General features: G+C 34.3%; 1 protein-coding gene across 1 annotated transcript; it reads left to right on the top strand.

Moving 5' to 3' along the window:
• The first annotated feature begins 1,596 nt into the window (after positions 1-1,596).
• Positions 1,597-6,495, top strand: LOC124156953 (A disintegrin and metalloproteinase with thrombospondin motifs 20-like). The gene is made up of 2 exons (XM_046531403.1): positions 1,597-2,159; positions 5,939-6,495. The coding sequence occupies exons 1-2, from the start codon at positions 1,995-1,997 to the stop codon at positions 6,179-6,181; spliced, it is 408 nt and encodes a 135-aa protein (XP_046387359.1). The 5' UTR covers positions 1,597-1,994; the 3' UTR covers positions 6,182-6,495.
• Positions 6,496-26,171: the final 19,676 nt, after the last annotated feature.

Raw genomic sequence — 26,171 nt, 5'->3', positions numbered from 1 at the left:
TAATTTGGAGGCCGCCTCATCTCCTTCCTCTCCAATTGTCATCGATGCTGCGAATGATAAAGTTGCTGCCGAGTGAGAAGATCTAAGACTTTCAGTCTTCCTCCTCTTAGTTCTTTTGCTAACTTTGTCATTTTTTTCCGGGCGTCCACCAGATTATAATGGGATCAAAGTGAGTAAAAAATCGCTCTTAAATCCATTGAGATAATGCAAAAACTCAGGTCACTTATTAATCGCATATACTTATCCAAAGAATTAGAAAACGTTCTAGAATTGACAAGAGCTTCTTATTTTCTTCTTATTCTCGCAGAATTTCGAAAAAAATTCAAAGCGGGCAATTTCCGCCAAATTTGTTCAACTTTGAGGCTATGTATTTTATATAAAAAATTAGCCTAAGAAAAATATTTTGCGTCAAAAAATGCACTAATGTGTTGGCAACAACTGTGCAAAGTTTCAACTTCCATACTCAAAAAAACCATTTTTGAGGTTTTGTCCAGCTTTTTTCGATTTCAGCCCACTGTGGGACGGTTCAAATTATATTTTATAGCAATCAGTCAATTGCTTTTTGGAGAATTAGCAACCAATTGCTCGAACTTTAATACCCCTCCCCAGAATGTTCTCAAGTAGTTAAATTATGATTGTACTGACACTTTTTTAATTGTTTTAATAAATTTTGGGTAACATCATAGAGTAAGTTTATATTCTTACTCAATGGTAACATTTACTTCGGAGGGAGTAAAGCGTTGCGTGGATAATTTTATATTTCCTGGAAATTTGGTTAACTTAATTATGACTTTAGTCTTCTTGTGAGTAATCCTCATGCCATATTCATCACATCTCTTGTCTAATGCATCCACTATACTCTTCAGCCCTCTCGCTGACTGGCTAATCAACGCCTGATCGTCCGTGAACCTTACTGATTTTACATCATTCCTCCCACTTTGACTCCAGTTCCCACCTCATCCCACGCTTCTCTTGCCATCACCTCAGCATATACTCCAGAAAACAATGGAGATAGTGAACAGTCTTGCCTTACTTCTCGGGCAAAGCTTGCCCTCCCAGTTTCTCCGTCCGCTACCTTCACTTGCGCAGTATTGACCAAATGAAGATTACAAATGAGTCGCCTATCCCTCCAATTGACGCCTATTTTCTTGAGAATATCCATAATTATGTCCAGTCCACTCTATGAAATACTTTTCCTCAAATACTTACATATACTTCAGCAGAATTCACGGTGAAAGATGGTACATCATCCTTCTCTACTTCACCACCAGCAAGGTTGACATTGACATCCACCTCTTCCAGATCGTTAACATCTTGCCCACAAACCTAAATAAAATTCGATCAAATAATTATTAGAAATATTAACCTCGATTTTTTTATAGATGAAACTTCAAAATCATGCAACCATTTTCCGTTTTCAACAGATAAAAATAGTGAAATCGCCAGAACACATAAAGAGTAGAAAATGGGTATGGATAAAGATCTACCGATGGGGATAGATAAGTAAAAATGTTCTCAGATATTTATGCATTGAAGAAGTTATGTTAAGGTCCGCAGGATTAGCGGAGAAAACTTCTCCGTCTTCAACTGTAGCTTTGAACTGCACATTAGCATGAATGGTATTTGTTTTCCTTCAACGAGTGCATCGAGGAACTGGTGTGCTGTTGGAATCTTGCGAGTCAGGCTCAAGGTAAGCCTTGTAATTTTCTCGCACTCTAACCCTCGGCATGTTGATTGAATTTCGCAAGGCAGTGGGCTATTCATGTAACAGTTGGCTTTTTCATGCATTCACGTTTTGTTTCACGATATCCGAGCGCCAGATCACACAAGAACAAAGTCCGATATTCATATGTTGAACCACTTACGTGGGTAATTTCGCCGCCATTGCTTTTTCTGAGAGACCCATCCCTGAGAGAAAATTTTACAATAAGGCATGTGTGTGTATGTGTGTGTGTGCCTCATGCAATGCTATGTTCTAACTTCCAACTGAAGATATGACCTTTGCCAGGCAGATACATGGTACAAGAGTAGCTTATTCCTACAGCTCCCTAGACTATCCTCAAGGTCGTTTCAGCATCAACCTCAAAGGTACCGGACTCAGGGTTCATAGCAGTATAGGACGTGGATCAGGAGCAGCTGTTCATGTCAGCAGGAAAGACGTGAGTGCATGGCTCTTAACTTTTCTTCATCCCATATGGTGCCAACCATCAGCCTGGGGGATATGTGCAAAGAGTATATTTGGCTGCAGTGGCACAGTGAGGGGGGGTTTGAGGGATAAAATCCCCCCCCAGGCCTCAGAGAAGTTTCAATCCATTATACTTAATTGGATTGATATTACTAATAGAATGGTGAAAGGATTGATAAAATATCCCACAGAAAGCCGTAAAACTCACCATTTTGATCAATTTTTCTTAAAATTTAGCAATTTATTAACCTCTCACCTACCACTTATACTGATGGGTATTCCATACCCCACACACTCTGGTATTAGTGGCATCTAAACCCCTTAATTCCTAGCTGCATCACTGTTGGACTGATCTATGGGCTGGTTTTTTTTGCACCCAAGCCTCTTATTTTTTGTGCCTTTGTCTCTATTTTGTAGTACTTTGTCATGCTTCAACACGACATGTACCGCAAAAAATGCATTTTAGGCTCTCTATAAATGTTTAAGTTCAAACTAGCAAATTTGCCAAAAAAGACCATGTACTCTTGAGCTTACCAGACAAAATAGGCTGGCACTTAAAGGGATAATATTCTACTATTTAATGGTTTGGTGTCAAAGCATTCCTCCTTGGTGATGAATCAAGAGAGCATCAAGAGAACTTTAAGAGCAAACCTTGGGTCATAGGAAAAGGAGGACCAGGGTGAAATTTGCCATCAAAAACATTTGGATTATCGAATTCAAACCTAGATATCCCAATTGCAGGTGAGATATGATACCAGTTATACCACTAAGCCATATTTCAGACTGTGTTTACTCAACTTGATGTTAGAGTTTCAATTTCACATTGCGGCACAGGAGATGAAGGCAGAAAGTAGAGGAAGGATGGGATTAGAGTTAACCATCAATAATAAAAGCTGCCAAGAAGCCAGTTGGCTAAAATATGGTAGAAGGATAAAAACCTGGATAGCAGAGAAATTATAGAAGGAATGGAGAAGAGAAGGAAGTGGAAAAGTGTGGACATGGAGAAAAGCAAAAGGGAAAGGAGAAAAGCAAAATGGGGAAACAAATAATTGATTACAACGTGAAACTGAGAGTAGTTATGCAGTTGACGGAAAAGGCAGTGTGAGAAATGGAAACATTTTCAGCAGGAAAGAGGCAAAGTTAAAGTCATAAGTCATTATCAGACGGCAAAGAAATGCAAGCCATGTCAAAAGTTAAGGCATAATATATGGAAGGATCTTATCTGAGCATCCCATGGTCAGAGTAAATGGAAGTAGGTAGTATGTGGAGGATATGTAAAATAGCAGGAAAAAGCCAGGAAGATTAAATATAGTGGACATAATTGCTGTGGAATGTATGGAAATTGTATAAGAAATCCTTATGAAAATATTTAGTGGCAGATTGGAGGGATAGGCAATTCATTCATAGTTTGTACAAGGCCCAGACTATTGAAATGAGGGTAGAGGATGGAGAATCAGGGTGGGCAGACATTGGCCAAGGGGCGAGGCAAGACTCGTCATTGCTTTTTAATGTGTAGACTCATGAAATGGTAAGAGAGGCCTGGGATGAGATGGAAGCTGGAGTTAATATGATGGTAGATACGCTTAAATCAGTTCATTATCCAGTCAACAAGTGGCTGTAGGCTATGGTGGATGTGTTTGACAAGCATTGTGAGGTATATGGCATGATAATGAATCTCCAGAAAACGGTAGGTAAGAAGAATGTAGTTATGCAGTTTTGAATAGGATCACGAGCTAGGAATGTAAGACTTGGGACAAGGGAGATGAGCAAAAACTTGAGCAGGTAGAGCAATTCAACTATTTGAGCTGCGCATTAGCGGGCAACAGACACTGCATGAGGACACCAGAAAGAGAACTGCATTAGCAAAAGAGACATTCACGAATGGGAAAGTGCTGTTGAGAGGTGATTGAGTTAAAGTTATGGGAAAGGCTAGTAACCATCAATAATAAAAGCTGCCAAGAAGCCAGTTGGCTAAAATATGGTAGAAGGATAAAAACCTGGATAGCAGATAAATTATGGAAGGAATGGAGGAGAGAAGGAAGTGGAAAAGTGAGACATGGAGGAAAGCAAAAGGGAAAGGAGAAAAGCAAAATGGGGAAACAAATAATTGATTACAATGTGAAACTGAGAGTAGTCTTGAGAGAGATTTGGAGTCTAATGCTTTACGAGTTGGAAACATGGACGCTAAAGAAGGAGGACGAGAGAAGGCTGGAGGCTTTTGAGATGTGGGTGTGGAAAAGAATGGAGAAATTGAAGTGGACGGAGAGGAGGAGGAATGACAAAGAGCTGGTCATGGTGGGTGAGGAGAGGCAGCTTCCATAAGAAATATAGAGGGGACAGAAGGTTTGGATGGTGAAAGTTTTGAAGCAGGGAAGGGTGGTTGAAAACAGTTTTAGAGAAGGGGAGAATGCTGTGTAAATGTGGGAGATGGAGGAAGCAAAGAATATGTTTAGGTAAAATGAAAGGGAGTTTGCCTTATTTTGAATTATTATTATTATAGTATTCTACCGATTAAGGTAGGTTTCCATGGAGTACGCAAGAAGTGATCTGGGAGCCTCCCTTTCCTTCCAGCACTGCCTTCTTTAACTCACAGTAAGGCCTACTCTCTTTCAATCTATCTAAAAATCCTATTCTTCTCCTTCCCCTCCCTCGTTTCCCTAACATTCTAGCCTCTAGCACCATTTTCAACATCCCCTCCCCGATAAGCACTAACTCCATCCATACCTTCTGTCTCCTCCGTATCTCATCTAAAAGCTGCCTCTCCTCGCCAACCATATCCAGCACTTGGTCGTTCCTTTTCCTCTCCGTCCATTTCACCCTCTCCCATCTTCTCCATACCCACATCTCGATTGCCTCCAATCTTCTCTCGTCTTCTTTCCTTAGGGTCCACGTTTCCGCACCGTAGAGAGCTACACTCCAGATCAAACTCTTCACTAACCTTTTCTTTAAAGTCTTACATAACGATCCTCTTAGAAGCTGGATAATGAACTGATGTAAACTTAGTCAGTAGATAACTTCAATGATAACTACGAATTGTGGGGTTAGCTCTGAAATGGACTACACCATTGGTGTAGCTTCTTGGAAGTCCACATTCCTTTGAATTTTGGACATCTTGCATTGATCTTTGATGGATCCCAACGGCCCAAATGAAGCAACTAGTACGATGAACCTTGGTAATTTGCTATGGAACCCAATGATCCAGGGTCGCCACTGTGGCCTGAAAAACCAAAGATCTGTGGTTTCATTTGTGGGACCCGGGAATTTTGTGCTTTTGCACTTAATATTAATTTCACCGCGTTTAACTAAGCAAAGATTCAACTACCATGAAAAGTGTTTACGTCATTGATGAACTAAGAAAAAATAGAAGCTCTGGGGGTTAAATAAATATTCTGTAACTTTGTATGTTCCACACAACATTATTACGTAAACCTAACCTTGTTTTAACTGTCGCATGTCATTCTCAAGAGGTTATACACTTTATTACTATGTTGTATTAATCTGTCATTCCATAGTCTTTTATTATATGCCATTATCATGAGGTGTTTCATCTTGAGAATGATATGTGAGGGCTGAAACTGGTTTAGGTTTATCTAGTATGATTATGTGGAATTTACTATGTTCCAAGATATTTGCCAGCAGATGTAAGGTGCCACAAAGTAAACTTATAAACCGTGAAAGATATAAATAGGGGAGGGTTCGCACGCCTACTTGTAAAAAGCACATGGAAATAAGTGTTTGATTCTCCTCACACAGGATGGTCAGTCTGTGGTGGGAAGGTGTCGTGGCAAATGCGGAGCCTGCCACCCAGCAGATGAGGTGGCCTCGATGAGATGGAGGTGGCCTCCGTGGGCAATAAACAATATCCACGCTTGTGTCTTCAGGCAGGGGCAGCAGGAAGATGTTGCTCAGCCACTAAATACATTAAAATCATTGTCGTCATGCATGAATGTGATCGATGAACACACGCCATTGGAACGATGGCATGGTGAAAGATGAAGTTAGGGAGATGAAGTGAAGCCGAGCAGGTCTCGAGCTTTCAAGACCCCCTCGTTGGAATTCTTGGTGTGAAAGGAATGTTTGAAGGAACATTATCATCTGTAAAGAATTCCACCTCCGTAATAACTTATTATAGGGTGCAGTTAGTCATATCAGTTTTATTGGTGGTATCAATTCATGTTTATATATTTCAATTGATATTGCTGATTTCACTGGAATACTCGATTTGATCAGAAAATAAACACACTGCCACTAAATCAATAGGGTGGCTTCCTATTATTATTTTATTGCCTAAATCGAAAGATTATTACTCCTTGAGTACGTATTTATCGCTTTTACATTTTTAAATGACGATATCTATTTTTCGCGATTAAATGAAAAGTGAAAAATTTCAAACGCGCGAAAACGCGACGCGTAAGTAGGAATGATGGGAAAAAGGCCGTGCGACGCATTTCTGGTTCCCCCTCCCGCCTTGTGAGGTGATCTTGATCGAGGCTCTGAGCGCTGATAGGACGCAGGATGCTAGCGGATAGCTGAGTACCTTGCTGGCTTGTAGCGCTTGGCTTAAAAAAGGTTTATTAATACCTTATCAAACGAAGAAAACTTTCCGACCTTATCCAGTTTTAATACGTGATTATTAAGACACGTTTCTCTGAGCTCTGTGCCTCATGCATGCATTGGTAGCCTCAGACGATGTATAACTCCTATCTTCTCCTATAGAAACTAGGTCCCTGTGACGTCACGTGGACTGGAATCGCATGGGCGCCAATCTGGCTTTTATCAAATGAGGTTAAAATTGACCATTAACATTTGTCTAAACTGGGATTTCAAAAACCAAATAATTTGTGTATTATGAATACACTAATGGTGGGTAACGATTTGCAATCAATGCCTTTCGTTTTCTTTGATGAAGGAAACTAGCCTATTGCAGCACAGGAGTAAATTTTGTGAGCATAAATGTAATTTCAAACATAAGTTTTATTTCAAGTATATTCTTAAGCTCATGATGTGATTGTGTTAGTGACTGTTTTGAGCATATGAAGGTTTTTACATATTTATGTTGATTTATGTTGAAAAATATTCCTAATGTTTGGCAGTTATTATTAAAATGTCCACTTGAGTTATGCCTCTATGATCAAACATGTGTAAAAATCCAGTTTAAGATGCAGGGGCATTGATTCCCTAGCGTGCATACGCACAATTTTCATCGGAGTCAGGCAAGTGGTATGAGCATTATCTCAAAACAATGCGTAACCGAACTATTGATTGTAAATATTTGCATATTTGCATTCTTTGTGTGATTCAATTATGATATGAAATTGATCCACGTCTTATTCTGAAATCATCTGTGCTTTTTATCCATTAAAACAGTGCCATCGGGCCAATCTATTAGCTACGTTTTTTTACACTTTTACTTTTTTCTGCTTCATGTAGCTTTTGTAATTATTTTTTTAGTATCTGTCATGGTTTAACATACCTGTTAGTATTGAGGGCACCTGAAAAAAATAATTACCTTCAGAAAATGCATATATTAGGCTTTTGTTTTACTAATTTTTAAGTGCATTCCTGCGAATTTGCCAACGAAACCCTGGCATTCATCACTATACGGCAGTCACTTAGAGCGTTGATTTGATTGCCGTTGCTAGCAAAGAAACATGCCTAAAGCTCATGAATGCTTACAGGGAATTAATATTTTTGTATGTTGTGAATATTGATCTAAAAAAATGCTGAGGCCATGTCCTTAATGTAAAAAAATCTGGGATCACAGTATAATTTGTGTGTTTAACATTTTAGAGATATGTATTCCAAAGTCAAATTGCATTGATAAAATTACATATATAAGAGAGGGCCTTATCTGATACTAATTTATTGCTGAGTATCTATTGTGACAGCGGTGCCAAATTGAGATTGATGTGATTTTTAAAATCATAATTTAACTATAAAAGAATCTTTAAATCTTACAAAGAAGTGTTCTTTTCCTTCAAATTAAATTTCCTTTCAAATTAAATTCAATTTCCTAAATTGTATTTAACAAAAGAACAAAGGAGGCAGTGCTATAACCCACGTGGTTTATTGCACTGCCTCCTTTGTTCAACAGGTCATTTTCATGTATGCAAAAATTTCATTATCCTTTTCACCTTTTTTATTTTACCTATTTTTCATCTTTCTGGGCAGTAATTATCCTATTCAAATGTAGATGTGTTAGTTACTGCTTATTCATTTTTATAGAACTATAAAAATTTCGAAAATTACTCTTTGCTCATGCATCATTGAACTGTATTATAGGTATGCATTAAAGAAAGTCTTTGTGAAATATGATGTTAAGTAACGTTACTGTTTGTTCCATTGAAATGAATGTATCTGGTGAATTTAAATATTGCCATATTTGTTATTATTGATAAGTATTACGATGTTCATGTAGAGTTTTTGAAATATCTGAGGCATGCACAAAATGTCTGTGCTTCAGCAGAAAATTGATTTTGAAAGATTCTCTTTGTGTAGAAAATTTGTTTTGGACTATATTTATCAATTTTGTCTCCTCCTCTAATATATCTAATTATCTGTTTTCACTGTTGGAAACTGATATTTAAAATGCATCTGCAACTATGAACTTACAATTCAAGTGGTGATTTCCTATTTATGAAAGGAGATTTGGCAAAAAGTCTGTCTTTATCTGTCTATTATCTGTCCCATTGTGAAAGATTAGGTCGAACAGATTATATGTTGATATTTAAATTGTAAATAAATTTGTTTAATTTATATCATTGTCATGTTGTAATCCTGTAAAAAAACTCTTGTTATAAAAGCTTATAAAATAAAAAAATAAAAAAGCTTATAAAAGCTTATAAAATTGTAATTAATAGAATTTTGCCTATTTACTTTTTCCATGCATATTGTTGGGTAATTTTTTTAGCCAAGAAATTGCAATATATATTTATTCTATGCAATGCTTATTATTCCATCTTACAAAGATAATATCCATTGAAAACCATTGCCCTGGAAATAATAATTTTTGGAGTACCTGTTGTAAGTGGCTAGTTGGTTGTTTTTAAGTGATGTATCTTTTTTGGGAATGTTTAGCTGGGGAATATTAGCTAATAATATTTATTATTTAAAATTTATATGATTCCAGAGTGACTATGAATTGGATTGAAAAACAAGCAAAGAGTGATCATTTCAGGTGTATATTTTTTGTAAGATTTTTAAAATTTATGATGGCTGTCGTTCAGATAAGTGTACAGTAAAAACCAGAGGCAAGTTTCCCATTGAGAATTTCATACAATGTTAATTTTCTATGAGTACTTTGGAGTTTTTCTTCATGCATGATAATGTCGAAATTTGATAAGTTGTCTCTTCATATAGGTATGTAACTACCATATTGACATAACTATGTATTTTTTATAGTTAATATAATTATTGCAATATGCATGGAGAAAGCTATTCTGTCCCCATTACATTATTAGCTGTCCGGTGAATGTTGTAATAATGAAAAGGTGTGGAGTAACATAACATAACTGTCTTCAATTTAAACTAAAGTGTAGCAATGAAAATCGTAGCACTTCCACGATTAACCCTTTCACTGCTGTGGACGTACCTAGTACGTCCGCACGGCAGACTGCGGTGGACGTTCTTTTTCTTCCTCCTCGCCATGCGGTCAGCACTTTCGCCGAAGCACTTCGAAGGGACCCACTAATCAAGGACCCTTTCCTCGACGAACTCACCCACGCAGGACCGTCTCATCGGCCCTACCAGCGGGGGCCCTACCTCCGGAAAAGTGACCGCTCTGACTGCAATTTGAAAATCAATCAATCAATCCGATCATCACAATATGATCGTTTTCATCGCACTCCTGCCAATCAAGCAATCAAGTACGTCTTTGAAACGTGTTTCTGCGATGAAAAATAATGATTTTGTTAACTTTGATATAATGGCCGTTTTCCGGTGGTCCGCAGCCACGTTTTGTTTCAAAGTTAACAAAATCGTTATTTTTTATCGCAGAGACACGGTTCAAAGACGTACTTGATTGCTTGATTGGCAGGAGTGCGATGAAAACAATCATATTGTGATGATCGGATTGATTGATTGATTTTCAAATTGCAGTCAGAGCGGTCACTTTTCCGGAGGTAGGGCCCCCGCTGGTAGGGCCGATGAGACGGTCCTGCGTGGGTGAGTTCGTCGAGGATAGGGTCAGGGATTAGCGACCCTTCGGAGGGTGTACCACACCCATCCTGGAAGTACCTGCTCCATGGGCCCAGGAAACGCATTTTAACATTTTCGCCGCATGTGAGGAGAAGGTTTCCGGAGATTGAACAGCAGTGAAAGGGTTAAGGACACCGCTCGAGTCTTATACTTCGGAGTTGCTAATATTATTTGTACTGTGTACATATTAATACCAATAAATAATGTTTTTATTATATTTAATTTTCTGTGTCATATTCCACTGTTTTCCATCTAAGGTTTTCCAGAGGGTCCTCTTCTCTCCTGATCTCCATTACGAATTCCTGGTAACACACCGGCATTTTTACTGAGTAAGTGTAAAAAGGTAGTTGATCTAATAACTTGACCCTTGAGACAAAATGACAGCACCAAATATTTTGTCTCAATTGTCATGTTCTTATCCTGTAAAAAACTCTTGTACAAAGCTTATAAAATTGTAATTAATATGTGGATAAACATTACTCAATGGATAAAGATGGGGAAATAAGCCTTACCGTGAAAGATGTAAAAATCAGTCTACATCTGCACAATTACCGCAAGCCGCATTAAGGCCGCCGCCGTATTTCCTAATTTTATATTTGGATTTAAATTTCCAAATAATACATTTAAACTTTTTCGTTCTTTGCAGTGAACTCGCGTTTATAAAAAGGATTTTCATTTCCAAATCACATTTATAATTTTTCCACTCTCCGCAGTGAATTCGCGTTTACATCAAGGATTTTCATTTACAAATCAATTATTAATTTTCTCATCCGTCGCTGTGAATTCGCGTTTACAACAAGGATTTTCATCTACAAATGTCATTTTTAATTTTTTTCGCTTTTCGAAGTGAGATCGCATGTATAACACAGATTTTCCTCAACAAAGCCTTGCTTCTATAGAGAAACATACTCCATATGTAGCATCTGATGAATTGTTTCCTTACATCTATGCGTAACACACCGCCATTGACATAATACTAGTTTAAATAATGTATTTCTAATAGTTAATATAATTATTGCAATATGCATGGAGAAAGTTATTCTGTCCACATTACATCATAAGCTGTAATTTTCAGCTGTAAAAAGATTCTTCTTTTTGTAGAAAGCCCTCTTCGCCTGCGCTACTCTACTGTGTATTTCTTTCTTGCTTCGTCCATCGCTGGTAATTCGGCTTCCCAGGTAAGAGACCTCGTTCACCTCTTCAAGCTTATGCTTTCCTAGGTTGATGTTTGTTTTAGAACATTGAACATTAAAAATTAAGGGGGACCATTAAAAAATTACATTGATTAAAAATAAAAATGTCTGTTTTTATGTGTTGCACCATACTGTGGAATATGATTGAATTGCAATGTAGACTTTGGAAAATATAACGAATCATTTCCAATTACCATAAATAGTTCAGTTCAGGTCAGTTGCTCAAACTTCCAAAGTTTGAGCAACTGACCTTAAAATCCTTATTTAGCATCCGATTTCAATCGAAAAACTTTTATAATGTGTGTTTTTATATGACGCACCATGCTGTGGAGTACGATTGAATTGTAACGTAGAGTTTGGAAAATAAAACGAATCATTTCGAAATAGCATAAATAAAATCAACCTCCAAACTTTGACCCTCCGACCGTAAAATCCTAATTTATGAACAGATTTAAATCAATTAACTTTTAAAATGTGTGTTTTTATATGACGCACCATGCTGTGGAAGATGATTGAATTATAACGTAGACTTTGGAAAATATAACGAATCATTTTAAAATAGCATCAATAAAATCAACTTCCACTTTTGAGCCACCGACCGTAAAATCCTTATTTATCAACCGATTTAAATCAAATAACTTTTGAAATGTGTGTTCTTATTTGATGTATCATGCTAAGGAATATGGTTGTACTGCAACGTAGACTTTGGAAAATATAACGAATCATTTCAAAAAGGCAAAATTCCAAATTTGGAACCACCGACCGCAAAATCCTTATAAATCAACCTATCTCAATGAAATAACTTTTAAAATATGTTTTTTTACGTATAGAACCATGCTGTAGAAAAATTAATGAATTGCAACGTAAACTTTGGAAAATATAACAAATCATTTCAGATAGGCCATTATCAAAATTTTGACCCTCCGACCATAAATTCCTTATTTATCAACCGATTTCAATCAAATAACTTTTAAAATGTATGTTGTTACTTAAAGCACTATGCTGTGGAATGATATTGTACTGCAACGTAATTTTTGGAAAATATAACGAATCATTTATAAAGTCATAATTCCAAATTTTGACCCTACGATCGTACAATCCTTATTTATCAATCGATATCAATCAAATAACTTTTCAAATGTGTGCTTTCACGTGAAGCACTGTGCTGTGGAATATCATTAAATTGCAACGCAAACTTTGAAAAATATAACGAATCATTTCCAAAAGGTAAAATTAAAATATTTGACCCTCCGACCGTAAAATCCTTATTTATCAACCGATTTCAATCAAATAACTTTTAACATGTTTGTTTGTACGTGAAACACCATGCCGTGGATTACAATTGAACTGCTACGTAAACTTTGGAAAAAATATCGAAGCATTTAAAAAGTCAAAATTCCAAATTATGACCCTCCGATCGTAAAATCCTTATTTATCAACCGATTTCAATCAAATAACTTTTAAAATTTGCGGTTTTACGTGAAGCACCATGCTGTTGAATACCATTGAAAATCGACGTAAACTTTGGAAAATATAACGAATGATTCCAAAATAGCTTCAATACAATAAACTTCCAAATTTTGACCCTCCGACGGTAAAATCCTTGTTTACCAACCAATTTTCGTCGAATAACTTAAAAAAAGTATGTTTTTACGTTAAGCACCATGCGGTGGAATATCATTGAATTGCGACATAAACTTTGGAAAATATAACGAATCATTTCAAAGAGGAAAAATTCCAAATTTTGACACTCCGACCGTAAAATCCTTATTTATCAACCGATGCATATCAAACAACATTTAAAATGTGTGTTTGTACGTGAAGCACCATGCTGTGGAATTATGTTCAATTGCAACGCAAACTGTGGAAAAAATAACGAATAACTTCAAAAAGGCAAAATTCCAAATTTTGACCCTCCGACCGTAAAATCCATTTTTATCATCCAATTTCTATTGAATAACTTTAAAAATGTGTGTTTTTTTAATGTGAAACGCCATGCTGTGGAATATAATTGAATTGCGATGTAGACTTTGGAAAATATAACGAAACATTTCAAAATAGCATCAATAAAATCAACTACCAAATTTTGACCACCCGACCGTAAAATCCTTATTTATAAACCGATTTCAATCGAATTACTTTTTAGGTGTGTGTTTATACGTGATACACCATTCTGTGGAATATCTTTGAATTGCGACGTAGACTTTGGAAAATATACTGAATCATTTCAAAATAGCATCAATAAAATGAACTTCCAAGTTTTGACTCTGCGACCGTAAAATTTCGATCGATATTGATTTCAATCGAATAACTTTTAAATTGTGTGTTTGTACGTTAAGCACCATGCTGTGGACTATTATTGAACTGCAACGCAAACTCTGGAAAATAAAACGAATCATTTCAAAATGGCAAAATTCCAGATTTTGACCCTCCGACGATAAAATCCTTATTTAATAATCGATATCAATGAAATAACTTTTAAAATGTGTGTTTAACTTCAAGCACCATGCTGTGGAATATCACTGAATTGCTACGTAGATTTTGGAAAATATAACGAACCATTTCAAAATAGCTTCAATACAGTAAACTTCCAAATTTTGAACCTCCGACCGTAAAATCCTTATTTATCAACCGATTTCAATCAAATAACTTTAAATATATGTTTTTTTACGTGATGCACCATGCTGTGGAATATCATTGAATTGCGACGCAAACTTTGGAATATATGTAACGAATCATTTCAAAAGTAAAATTCCAATTCTGACCCTCCGACCGTGAAATCCTTTTTTATCAACCGATTTCAATCGAATAACTTTTAAATTGTGTGTTTGCACGTGAAGCACCAGGCTGTGTATTATCTTTGAAATGCGACTTAAACTTTGGAAAATATAACATATCATTTCAAGAAGGTAAAATTCCTAATTTTGCCCCTCCGACGATAAAATCCTTATTTATCAATCGATATCAATCAAATAACTTTTACAATGATGGTTTTTACGGCAAGCACCATGATGTGGGGTATCACTGAATTGCGACGTAGACTTTGGAAAATATATTGAATCTTTTCAAAGTAGCATCAATAAAATCAACTTCCAAATTTTGACCCCCCGCCCGTAAAATCCTTATTATTCCATAGATTTCAATCGAATAACTTAAAAAATGTATGTTATAACGTAAAGCACCATGCAGTGGAATATCATTGAATTGCGACGCAAACTTTGGAAAATATAACGAATCATTTCAAAAATGCAAAATTCCAAATTTTGACCCTCCGACCGTAAAATCCTTATTTATCAACCGATTTCAATACAATTACTTTTACATTGTGTGTTTGTACTTGAAGCACCATGCTGTGGAATAATATCAATTGCAACACAAACTGTGGAAAATATAACGAATAATTTCAAAAAGGCAAAATTCCAAATTTTGACCCTACGACCGTAAAATCCATATATATCATCCGATTTCTGTTGAATAACCTTTAAAATGTGTGTATTATTGTGAAACACACAATTTTGACCCTCTGACCAAAAAATCCTTATTTATCGACCGATTTCAATGAAATAATTTTTAAAATGTGTGTGTTTACGCGAAGCATCATGCTGTGGAATATAATTGCATTGCAATGCGTACTTTCATTTCAAAAAAGCATCAATAAAATCAACTTTTAAATTTTGACCCTCCGACCGTAAAATCCTTATTTATAAACCGATTTCAATCGAATAACTTTTAACGTGTGCGTTTATACTTGACGAACCATGCTGTGGAATATCTTTGAATTACGACATAAACTTTGGAAAATATACGGAATCATTTCAAAAAAGCCTCAATAAAATGAACTTCCAAGTTTTGACTCTGCGACCGTAAAATCCTTATTTATCGATTTCGATCGATATTGATTTCAATCGAATAACTTTTAAATTGTGTGTTTGTACGTTAAGCACCATGCTGTGGAATATTATTGAACTGCAACGCAAACTTTGGAAAATAAAACGACTCATTTCAAAAAGGCAAAATTCCAAATTTTGACCCTCCGACGATAAAGTCCTTATTTATCAATCGATATCAATCAAATAACTTTTACAATGTTTGTTTTTACGTCAAGCACCATGATGTGGAATATCACTGAATTGCGACTTAAACTTTGGAAAATATATTGAATCTTTTCAAAATAGCATCAATAAAATCAACTTCCAAATTTTGACCCCACGACCGTAAAATCCTTATTTATCCATTGATTTCAATCGAATAACCTAAAAATGTATGTTATAACGTAAAGCACCATGCAGTGGAATATCATTGAATTGCGATGCTAACTTTGGAAAATATAACGAATCATTTCAGAAAGGCAATATTATAAATTTTGTCCCACCGACCATAAAATCCCTATTTATCAACTGATTTCAATCAAATAACTTTTAAAATGTGTGTTTTTACGTGATGCACCATGGTGTGAAATATCATTGAATTGCGACGCAAACTTTGAAAAATATAACGTATCATTTCAAAAAGGCAAACATTCTAAATGCTGCCCCTCCGACGATACAATCCTTATTTATCAATCGATATCAATCAAGTAACGTTTACAATGTGTGTCCTTACGTTAAACACCATGCTGTGGAATATCGCTGAATTACGACTTAGACTTTGGAAAAATAACGAATCTTTTCAAAATAGCATCAATAAAATCAACTTCCACATTTTGACTCCCCGACCGTAAAATCCTTATTTATCCATTGATTTCAATCGAATAACTTAGAAAATGTATGTTTTTACGTAAAGCACCATGCAGTGGAATATCATAGAATTGCGAGGCAAACTTTGGAAAATATAATGAATCATTTCTAAAAGGCAAAATTCCAAATTTTGACACTCCGAGCGTAAAATCCTTATTTATCTACCGATTGAAATAAAATAACTTTTTAAATGTGTATTTTTGCGTAAATAACCATGATGTAGAATATCAGTGTATTACGACGTAAACTTTGGAAAAAATAACCAATCATTTCAAAAAGGCAAAATTCCAAATTTTGACCCTCCGACCAAAATATCCTTATTTATCGACCGATTTCAATGAAATAATTTTTAAAATGTGTGTGTTTACGCGACGCATCATGCTGCGGAATATAATTGAATTGCGTCGTAAACTATGGAAAATATAACGAACCATTTCAAAAAAGTGAAATTGTAAATTTTGACCCTCCGACCGTAAATTCCTTATTTATCAACCGATTTCAGTCGAAAAACTTTTAAATGTGTGCGTTTACGCAAAGCACTATGCTGCGGAATATAATTGAATTGCAACGTAATCTTTGGAAAATATAACGAATAATTTCAAAAATGCAAAATTCCAAATTTTGACCCTCGGACCGCAAAATCCTTATTTATCAACCGATTTTAATCAAATAACTTTAAGTATGTGTGATTTAATTAAAGCACCATGCTTTAGAAGATCATTGAATTGCGACGTTAAGTTTGGATAATATAACAAATCATTTCAAAAAGGCAAATTTCAATATTTTGACCCTGCGACCGTTAAATCACTATTTATCAACTGATAGCAATGCAATTACTTTTAAAATGTGTAGTATTGCGTAAATAACCATGCTGAAAAATATCATTGAAATGCGATGTAAACTTAGGAAATATAACGAATCATTTCAAAAAGGCAAAATTTAAAATTTTGACCCTACGACCGTAAAATCCTTATTTATCGTCAGATTTCAATGGAATAACTTTTATAATGTGTGTTTTTACGCGAAGCATCATACAGCGGAACATATTTGAATTGCGACGTAAACTATGGAAAATATATCGAACCATTTCAAAAAGGCAAAATTTAAAATTTTACCCTCCGACCGTAAAATCCTTATTTATCAACCAATTTTGATGAAATAACTTTAATAATGTGTATTTTTGCGTACATAACCATGCTTTATAATATCATTGAATTTCGATGTAAAATTTGGAAAATAAAACGAATCATTTCAAAAAGGCAAAATTCCAAATTTTGACCCTACGAACGTAAAATCCTTAATTATCTACCGATTTTAATGGAATAACGTTTTTATTGTGTATTTTTGCATAAATAACCATGCTGTAGAATATTATTATTAGTAGAGTATTACGACGTAAATTTTGGAAAAAATACCCAATCATTTCAAAAAGGCAAAATTCCAAATTTTGACCCTCCGAACAAAAAATCCTTAACTATCGACCGATTTCAATGAAATAACTTTTTAAATGTGTGAGTTTACGCGAAGCATCATGCTGCGGAACATAATTGAATTGCGACGCAAACTATGGAAAATATAACGAACCATTTCAAAAAAATGAAATTCAAAATTTTGACCCTCCGACCGTAGAATCCTTATTTAACAACCGATTTCAATCTAATAACTTTAAGAATGTGTGCTTTTAACTGAAGCACCATGCTTCAGAAGATCATTGAATTGCGACGTAAAGTTTGGATAATTAAACGAATCATTTCAAAAAGGCAAATTTCAATATTTTGACCCTCCGACCAACGATTTTCAAAGCACTGAAGGAACAAGTGACTTTGTACGCAGTCATGCGCACGGGTGCAAAGTTAAATACACCAAAGATGTGTGCTTTTAACTAAAGCACAATGCTATAGAAGATCTGTGAATTGCGACGTAAACTTAGGAAAATATAACGAATCATTTCGAAAAGGCAAATTTCAATATTTTGACCCTCCGACCGTTTAATCCCTATTTATCAACCGATTTCAATGTAATAACTTTTATAATGTGTATGTTTGCATAAATAACCATGCTGTAGAATATCAGTGTATTACGACGTAAACTTTGGAAAAAATAACCAATCATATCAAAAAGGCAAAATTCCAAATCTTGACCCTCCGACCGTAAAATCCGTATTTATCAACCGATTTCAATCAAATAACTTTATAAACGTGTGCTTTTAATAAAGAACACCATGCTATACATGATCATTGTATTGTGACGAAAACTTGGGAAAATATAACGAATCATTTCAAAAAGGCAAAATTCCAAAAAGGTACCTTCCGAATGTAAAATCCTTATTTATCAACTGATTTTATTCTTATATCTTAAAAAATGTGTGGTTTTACGCGAAGCATCATGCTGCCAAATATAATTGAATTGCTACGTAAACTTTGGAGAATATAACGAATCATTTCAAAAAGGCAAAATTCCAAATTCTGAACCTCCGACCGTAAAATCCTTATTTATCAACCGATTTCAATCGAAAAACTTTTAAAATGTGTGTTTACGCGAAGCATCATCCTGCCAAATATAATTGAATTGCAACGTCATCTTTGGAAAATATATCAAATCATTTCAAAAAGGCAAAATTCCAAATATGAACCCTCCGACCGTTAAATCCTTATTTATCAACTGATTTCAATCGAAATATATTAAGAATGTGTTTTTTTACGCCAAGCATCATGCTGCGGAATATAATTGAATTGCGACGAAAACTTTGGAAAATATAACGAATCATTTCAAAAAGGCAGAATTCCAAATTTTGACCCTCCGACCGTAAATTCTTATTTATCAACCGATTTCAATCGAATAACTTTTAGAATGTGTGCTTTTAACTGAAACACCATGCTATAGAAGATCATTCTATTGCGACGTAAACTTTGGAAAATATATTGAATCATTTCAAAAAAGGAAAATTCCAAATTTTGACCCTCCGACCGTAAAATCCTTATTTATCAACTGATTTCAATGGAATAACTTTATAATGTGTATTTTTGCGTAAGTAACCATGCCATAGAATATCATTGAATTGCGACGTAAAATTTGGATAATGTAACGAATCATTTCAAAACGGCAAAATTCCAAATTTTGACCCTCCGACCTTTAAATCCTTCATTATCGACCGATTTCAGTCGAATATTTTTTAGAATCGGTGTTTTTAACTGAAGCACCATAATATAGAAGATCATTGAATTGCGACTTAATCTTTGGAAAATATAACGAATTATTTCAAAAACGCAATATTCAATATTTTTACCCTCCGTCCTTTTAATCCCTATTTATCAACGGATTTCAATGCAATACCTTATAAAATGTGTGTTTGTACGCGAAGCATTTTGCTGCGGAATATAATTGAATTGTGACGTAATCTTTGAAAAATATAACGAAATATTTCAAAAAGGCAAAATTCCAAATTTGACTCTCCGACCTTTGAATCCTTATTTATTCACCGATCTCAGTCGAATAACTTTTAAAGTATGCGTTTGTACGCGAAGCATCACGCTCTGATATATAATTGAAATGCGATGTATACTTTGGAGAATGTAGCGAAACTTTACAAAAAGGCCAAATTCCATATTTTGACCCTCCGTCCGTTAAATCCTTATTTCTCAACCGATTTCAATCGAATAACTTTAAAATGTGTTTTTTTACGCAAAACATCATGCTGCCAAATATATTTGAATTGAGACGTAAACTTTGTAGAATATAAAGAATCATTTAAAAAAGGCAAAATTTCCAATTTTGCCCCTTCGACCGTAAAATCCTTTTTTATCAACGGACTTCAATCAAATAATTTTAGAATGTGTGCTTTTAACTAAAGCAAAATGCTATAGAAGCTCATTGAATTGCAACCAAAACTTTGGAAAATATAATGAATCATTTCAAAAACGCAAAATTCCAAATTTTGACCCTCCGACCGTAAAATCCTTATTTATCAACTGATTTCAATGGAATAACTTATATACTTTGTGTTTTTGAGTAAATAACTTTGCCATAGAATATCATTGAATTGCGACGTAAACTTTGGAAAATATAACGAACCATTTCAAAAAGGCAAAATTCGAAATGTTGACTCTCCGATCGTAAATTCCTTATTTATCCACCGATTTCAGTCGAATAACTTTTAAAGTATGCGTTTGTACGCGAAGCATCATGGTGTGATATATAATTGAATTGCGACGTAAACTTCGGAGAATATAACGAATCATTTCAAAAAGAAAAAATTCCAAATTTTGATTCTCCGACCGTAAAATCCTTCATTATCGACCGATTTCAGTCAAATAACTTTTAAAATGTGTGTTTTCAACTGAAGCACTATGCTACAGAAGATCATTGAATTGCGACGTAAACTTTGGAAAATAAAACGAATTATTTCAAAAACGTAAAATTCGATATTTTGACCCTCCAAACATTAAATCCCTATTTAAAAACCGATTTCAATGCACTAACTTTTGAAATGTGTGTGTTTTTGCGAAGCATCATGCTGCGGAATAAAATTGAATTGCAACGTAAACTATGGAAAATATAATGAACCATTTCAAAAAGGTAGAATTCCAAATTTTGACCCTCCGACTGTAAATTCCTTATTTATCAACCGATGTCTATCAAATAACCTTTTATATATGCGTGTTTACGCGAAGCACCTTGCTGCGGCATATAATTGAATTGCGACGTAATCTTTGGAAAATATAACGAACCATTTCATGAAGGCAAAATTCCAAATTTTGTGCCACCGACCGTAAAATCCTTGCTTATCAACCGATTCAATCAAATAACTATTAAAATGTGTCATTTTAACTGGAACACCATGTTATAAAAGATCATTGTTTTGCGACGTAAACATTGGAAAATATAAGGAATCATATCCAAAAGGCAAAATTTCAAATCTTGACCCTCCGACCGTTAAATCCGTATTTATCAACAGATTTCAATCAAATAACTTTTTAAATGTGTGCTTTGAACGAAAACACCATCCTATATAAGATTATTGTATTGCGACGTAAACTTTGGAAAATATAACGAAACATTTAAAAAAGGCAAAATTCCAAATTTGTACCTTCCGACCGTAAATTCCTTAGTTATCAACCGATTTCAATCGAATAACTTTAAAATGTGTTTTTTTACTCAAAACATCATGCTGCCAAATATATTTGAATTGAGACGTAAACTTTGTAGAATATAACGAATCATTTAAAAAAGGCAAAATTTCCAATTTTGCCCCTTCGACCGTAAAATCCTTTTTTATCAACGGACTTCAATCAAATAACTTTTAGAATGTGTGCTTTTAACTAAAGCAAAATGCTATAGAAGCTCATTGAATTGCAACCAAAACTTTGGAAAATATAATGAATCATTTCAAAAACGCAAAATTCCAAATTTTGACCCTCCGACCGTAAAATCCTTATTTATCAACTGATTTCAATGGAATAACTTATATACTTTGTATTTTTGAGTAAATAACCTTGCCATAGAATATCATTGAATTGCGACGTAAACTTTGGAAAATATAACGAACCATTTAAAATAGGCAAAATTCGAAATGTTGACCCTCCGATCGTAAATTCCTTATTTATCCACCGATTTCAGTCGAATAACTTTTAAAGTATGCGTTTGTACGCGAAGCATCATGGTGTGATATATAATTGAATTGCGACGTAAACTTTGGAGAATATAACGAATCATTTCAAAAAGGCAAAATTCCAAATTTTGATTCTCCGACCGTAAAATCCTTATTTATCAACTGATTTCAAAGGAATAACTTATATACTTTGTGTTTTTGAGTAAATAACTTTGCCATAGAATATCATTGAATTGCGACGTAAACTTTGGAAAATATAACGAACCATTTCAAAAAGGCAAAATTCGAAATGTTGACCCTCCGATCGTAAATTCCTTATTTATCCACCGATTTCAGTCGAATAACTTTTAAAGTATGCGTTTGTACGCGAAGCATCATGGTGTGATATATAATTGAATTGCGACGTAAACTTCGGAGAATATAACGAATCATTTCAAAAAGAAAAAATTCCAAATTTTGATTCTCCGACCGTAAAATCCTTCATTATCGACCGATTTCAGTCAAATAACTTTTAAAATGTGTGTTTTTAACTGAAGCACTATGCTACAGAAGATCATTGAATTGCGACGTAAACTTTGGAAAATAAAACGAATTATTTCAAAAACGTAAAATTCGATATTTTGACCCTCCAAACATTAAATCCCTATTTAAAAACCGATTTCAATGCACTAACTTTTGAAATGTGTGTGTTTTTTGCGAAGCATCATGCTGCGGAATAAAATTGAATTGCAACGTAAACTATGGAAAATATAATGAACCATTTCAAAAAGGTAGAATTCCAAATTTTGACCCTCCGACCGTAAATTCCTTATTTATCAACCGATGTCTATCAAATAACCTTTTATATATGCGTGTTTACGCGAAGCACCTTGCTGCGGCATATAATTGAATTGCGACGTAATCTTTGGAAAATATAACGAACCATTTCATGAAGGCAAATTTCCAAATTTTGTGCCACCGACCGTAAAATCCTTGCTTATCAACCGATTCAATCAAATAACTATTAAAATGTGTCATTTTAACTGGAACACCATGTTATAAAAGATCATTGTTTTGCGACGTAAACATTGGAAAATATAAGGAATCATATCCAAAAGGCAAAATTTCAAATCTTGACCCTCCGACCGTTAAATCCGTATTTATCAACAGATTTCAATCAAATAACTTTTTAAATGTGTGCTTTGAACGAAAACACCATCCTATATAAGATTATTGTATTGCGACGTAAACTTTGGAAAATATAACGAAACATTTAAAAAAGGCAAAATTCCAAATTTGTATCTTCCGACCGTAAATTCCTTAGTTATCAACCGATTTCAATCGAATAACTTTAAAATGTGTTTTTTTACTCAAAACATCATGCTGCCAAATATATTTGAATTGAGACGTAAACTTTGTAGAATATAACGAATCATTTAAAAAAGGCAAAATTTCCAATTTTGCCCCTTCGACCGTAAAATCCTTTTTTATCAACGGACTTCAATCAAATAACTTTTAGAATGTGTGCTTTTAACTAAAGCAAAATGCTATAGAAGCTCATTGAATTGCAACCAAAACTTTGGAAAATATAATGAATCATTTCAAAAACGCAAAATTCCAAATTTTGACCCTCCGACCGTAAAATCCTTATTTATCAACTGATTTCAATGGAATAACTTATATACTTTGTATTTTTGAGTAAATAACCTTGCCATAGAATATCATTGAATTGCGACGTAAACTTTGGAAAATATAACGAACCATTTAAAATAGGCAAAATTCGAAATGTTGACCCTCCGATCGTAAATTCCTTATTTATCCACCGATTTCAGTCGAATAACTTTTAAGTATGCGTTTGTACGCGAAGCATCATGGTGTGATATATAATTGAATTGCGACGTAAACTTTGGAGAATATAACGAATCATTTCAAAAAGGCAAAATTCCAAATTTTGATTCTCCGACCGTAAAATCCTTCATTATCGACCGATTTCATTCAAATAACTTTTAAAATGTGTGTTTTTAACTGAAGCACTATGCTACAGAAGATCATTGAATTGCAACGTAAACTTTGGAAAATAAAACGAATTATTTCAAAAACGTAAAATTCGATATTTTGACCCTCCAAACATTAAATCCCTATTTAAAAACCGATTTCAATGCACTAACTTTTGAAATGTGTGTTTTTTTGCGAAGCATCATGCTGCGGAATAAAATTGAATTGCAACGTAAACTATGGAAAATATAATGAACCATTTCAAAAAGGTAGAATTCCAAATTTTGACCCTCCGACCGTAAATTCCTTATTTATCAACCGATGTCTATCAAATAACCTTTTATATATGCGTGTTTACGCGAAGCACCTTGCTGCGGCATATAATTGAATTGCGACGTAATCTTTGGAAAATATAAACGAACCATTTCATGAAGGCAAAATTCCAAATTTTGTGCCACCGACCGTAAAATCCTTGCTTATCACCGATTCAATCAAATAACTATTAAAATGTGTCATTTTAACTGGAACACCATGTTATAAAAGATCATTGTTTTGCGACGTAAACATTGGAAAATATAAGGAATCATATCCAAAAGGCAAAATTCAAATCTTGACCCTCCGACCGTTAAATCCGTATTTATCAACAGATTTCAATCAAATAACTTTTTAAATGTGTGCTTTGAACGAAAACACCATCCTATATAAGATTATTGTATTGCGACGTAAACTTTGGAAAATATAACGAAACATTTAAAAAAGGCAAAATTCCAAATTTGTACCTTCCGACCGTAAATTCCTTTGTTATCAACCGATTTCAATCGAATAACTTTAAAATGTGTTTTTTTTACTCAAAACATCATGCTGCCAAATATATTTGAATTGAGACGTAAACTTTGTAGAATATAACGAATCATTTAAAAAAGGCAAAATTTCCAATTTTGCCCCTTCGACCGTAAAATCCTTTTTTATCAACGGACTTCAATCAAATAACTTTTAGAATGTGTGCTTTTAACTAAAGCAAAATGCTATAGAAGCTCATTGAATTGCAACCAAAACTTTGGAAAATATAATGAATCATTTCAAAAACGCAAAATTCCAAATTTTGACCCTCCGACCGTAAAATCCTTATTTATCAACTGATTTCAATGGAATAACTTATATACTTTGTATTTTTGAGTAAATAACCTTGCCATAGAATATCATTGAATTGCGACGTAAACTTTGGAAAATATAACGAACCATTTCAAAAAGGCAAAATTCGAAATGTTGACCCTCCGATCGTAAATTCCTTATTTATCCACCGATTTCAGTGGAATAACTTTTAAAGTATGCGTTGGTACGCGAAGCATCATGGTGTGATATATAATTGAATTGCGACGTAAACTTTGGAGAATATAACGAATCATTTCAAAAAGGCAAAATTCCAAATTTTGATTCTCCGACCGTAAAATCCTTCATTATCGACCGATTTCTTTCAAATAACTTTTAAAATGTGTGTTTTTAACTGAAGCACTATGCTACAGAAGATCATTGAATTGCGACGTAAACTTTGGAAAATAAAACGAATTATTTCAAAAACGTAAAATTCGATATTTTGACCCTCCAAACATTAAATCCCTATTTAAAAACCGATTTCAATGCACTAACTTTTGAAATGTGTGTGTTTTTGCGAAGCATCATGCTGCGGAATAAAATTGAATTGCAACGTAAACTATGGAAAATATAATGAACCATTTCAAAAAGGTAGAATTCCAAATTTTGACCCTCCGACCGTAAATTCCTTATTTATCAACCGATGTCTATCAAATAACCTTTTATATATGCGTGTTTACGCGAAGCACCTTGCTGCGGCATATAATTGAATTGCGACGTAATCTTTGGAAAATATAACGAACCATTTCATGAAGGCAAAATTCCAAATTTTGTGCCACCGACCGTAAAATCCTTGCTTATCAACCGATTCAATCAAATAACTATTAAAATGTGTCATTTTAACTGGAACACCATGTTATAAAAGATCATTGTTTTGCGACGTAAACATTGGAAAATATAAGGAATCATATCCAAAAGGCAAAATTTCAAATCTTGACCCTCCGACCGTTAAATCCGTATTTATCAACAGATTTCAATCAAATAACTTTTTAAATGTGTGCCTTGAACGAAAACACCATCCTATATAAGATTATTGTATTGCGACGTAAACTTTGGAAAATATAACGAAACATTTAAAAAAGGCAAAATTCCAAATTTGTACCTTCCGACCGTAAATTCCTTAGTTA

Source organism: Ischnura elegans, chromosome 4, assembly GCF_921293095.1.
Source record: "Ischnura elegans chromosome 4, ioIscEleg1.1, whole genome shotgun sequence".
NCBI classification, from domain to species: domain Eukaryota; kingdom Metazoa; phylum Arthropoda; class Insecta; order Odonata; family Coenagrionidae; genus Ischnura; species Ischnura elegans.
This window is presented reverse-complemented; position numbering and strand designations above follow the sequence as displayed.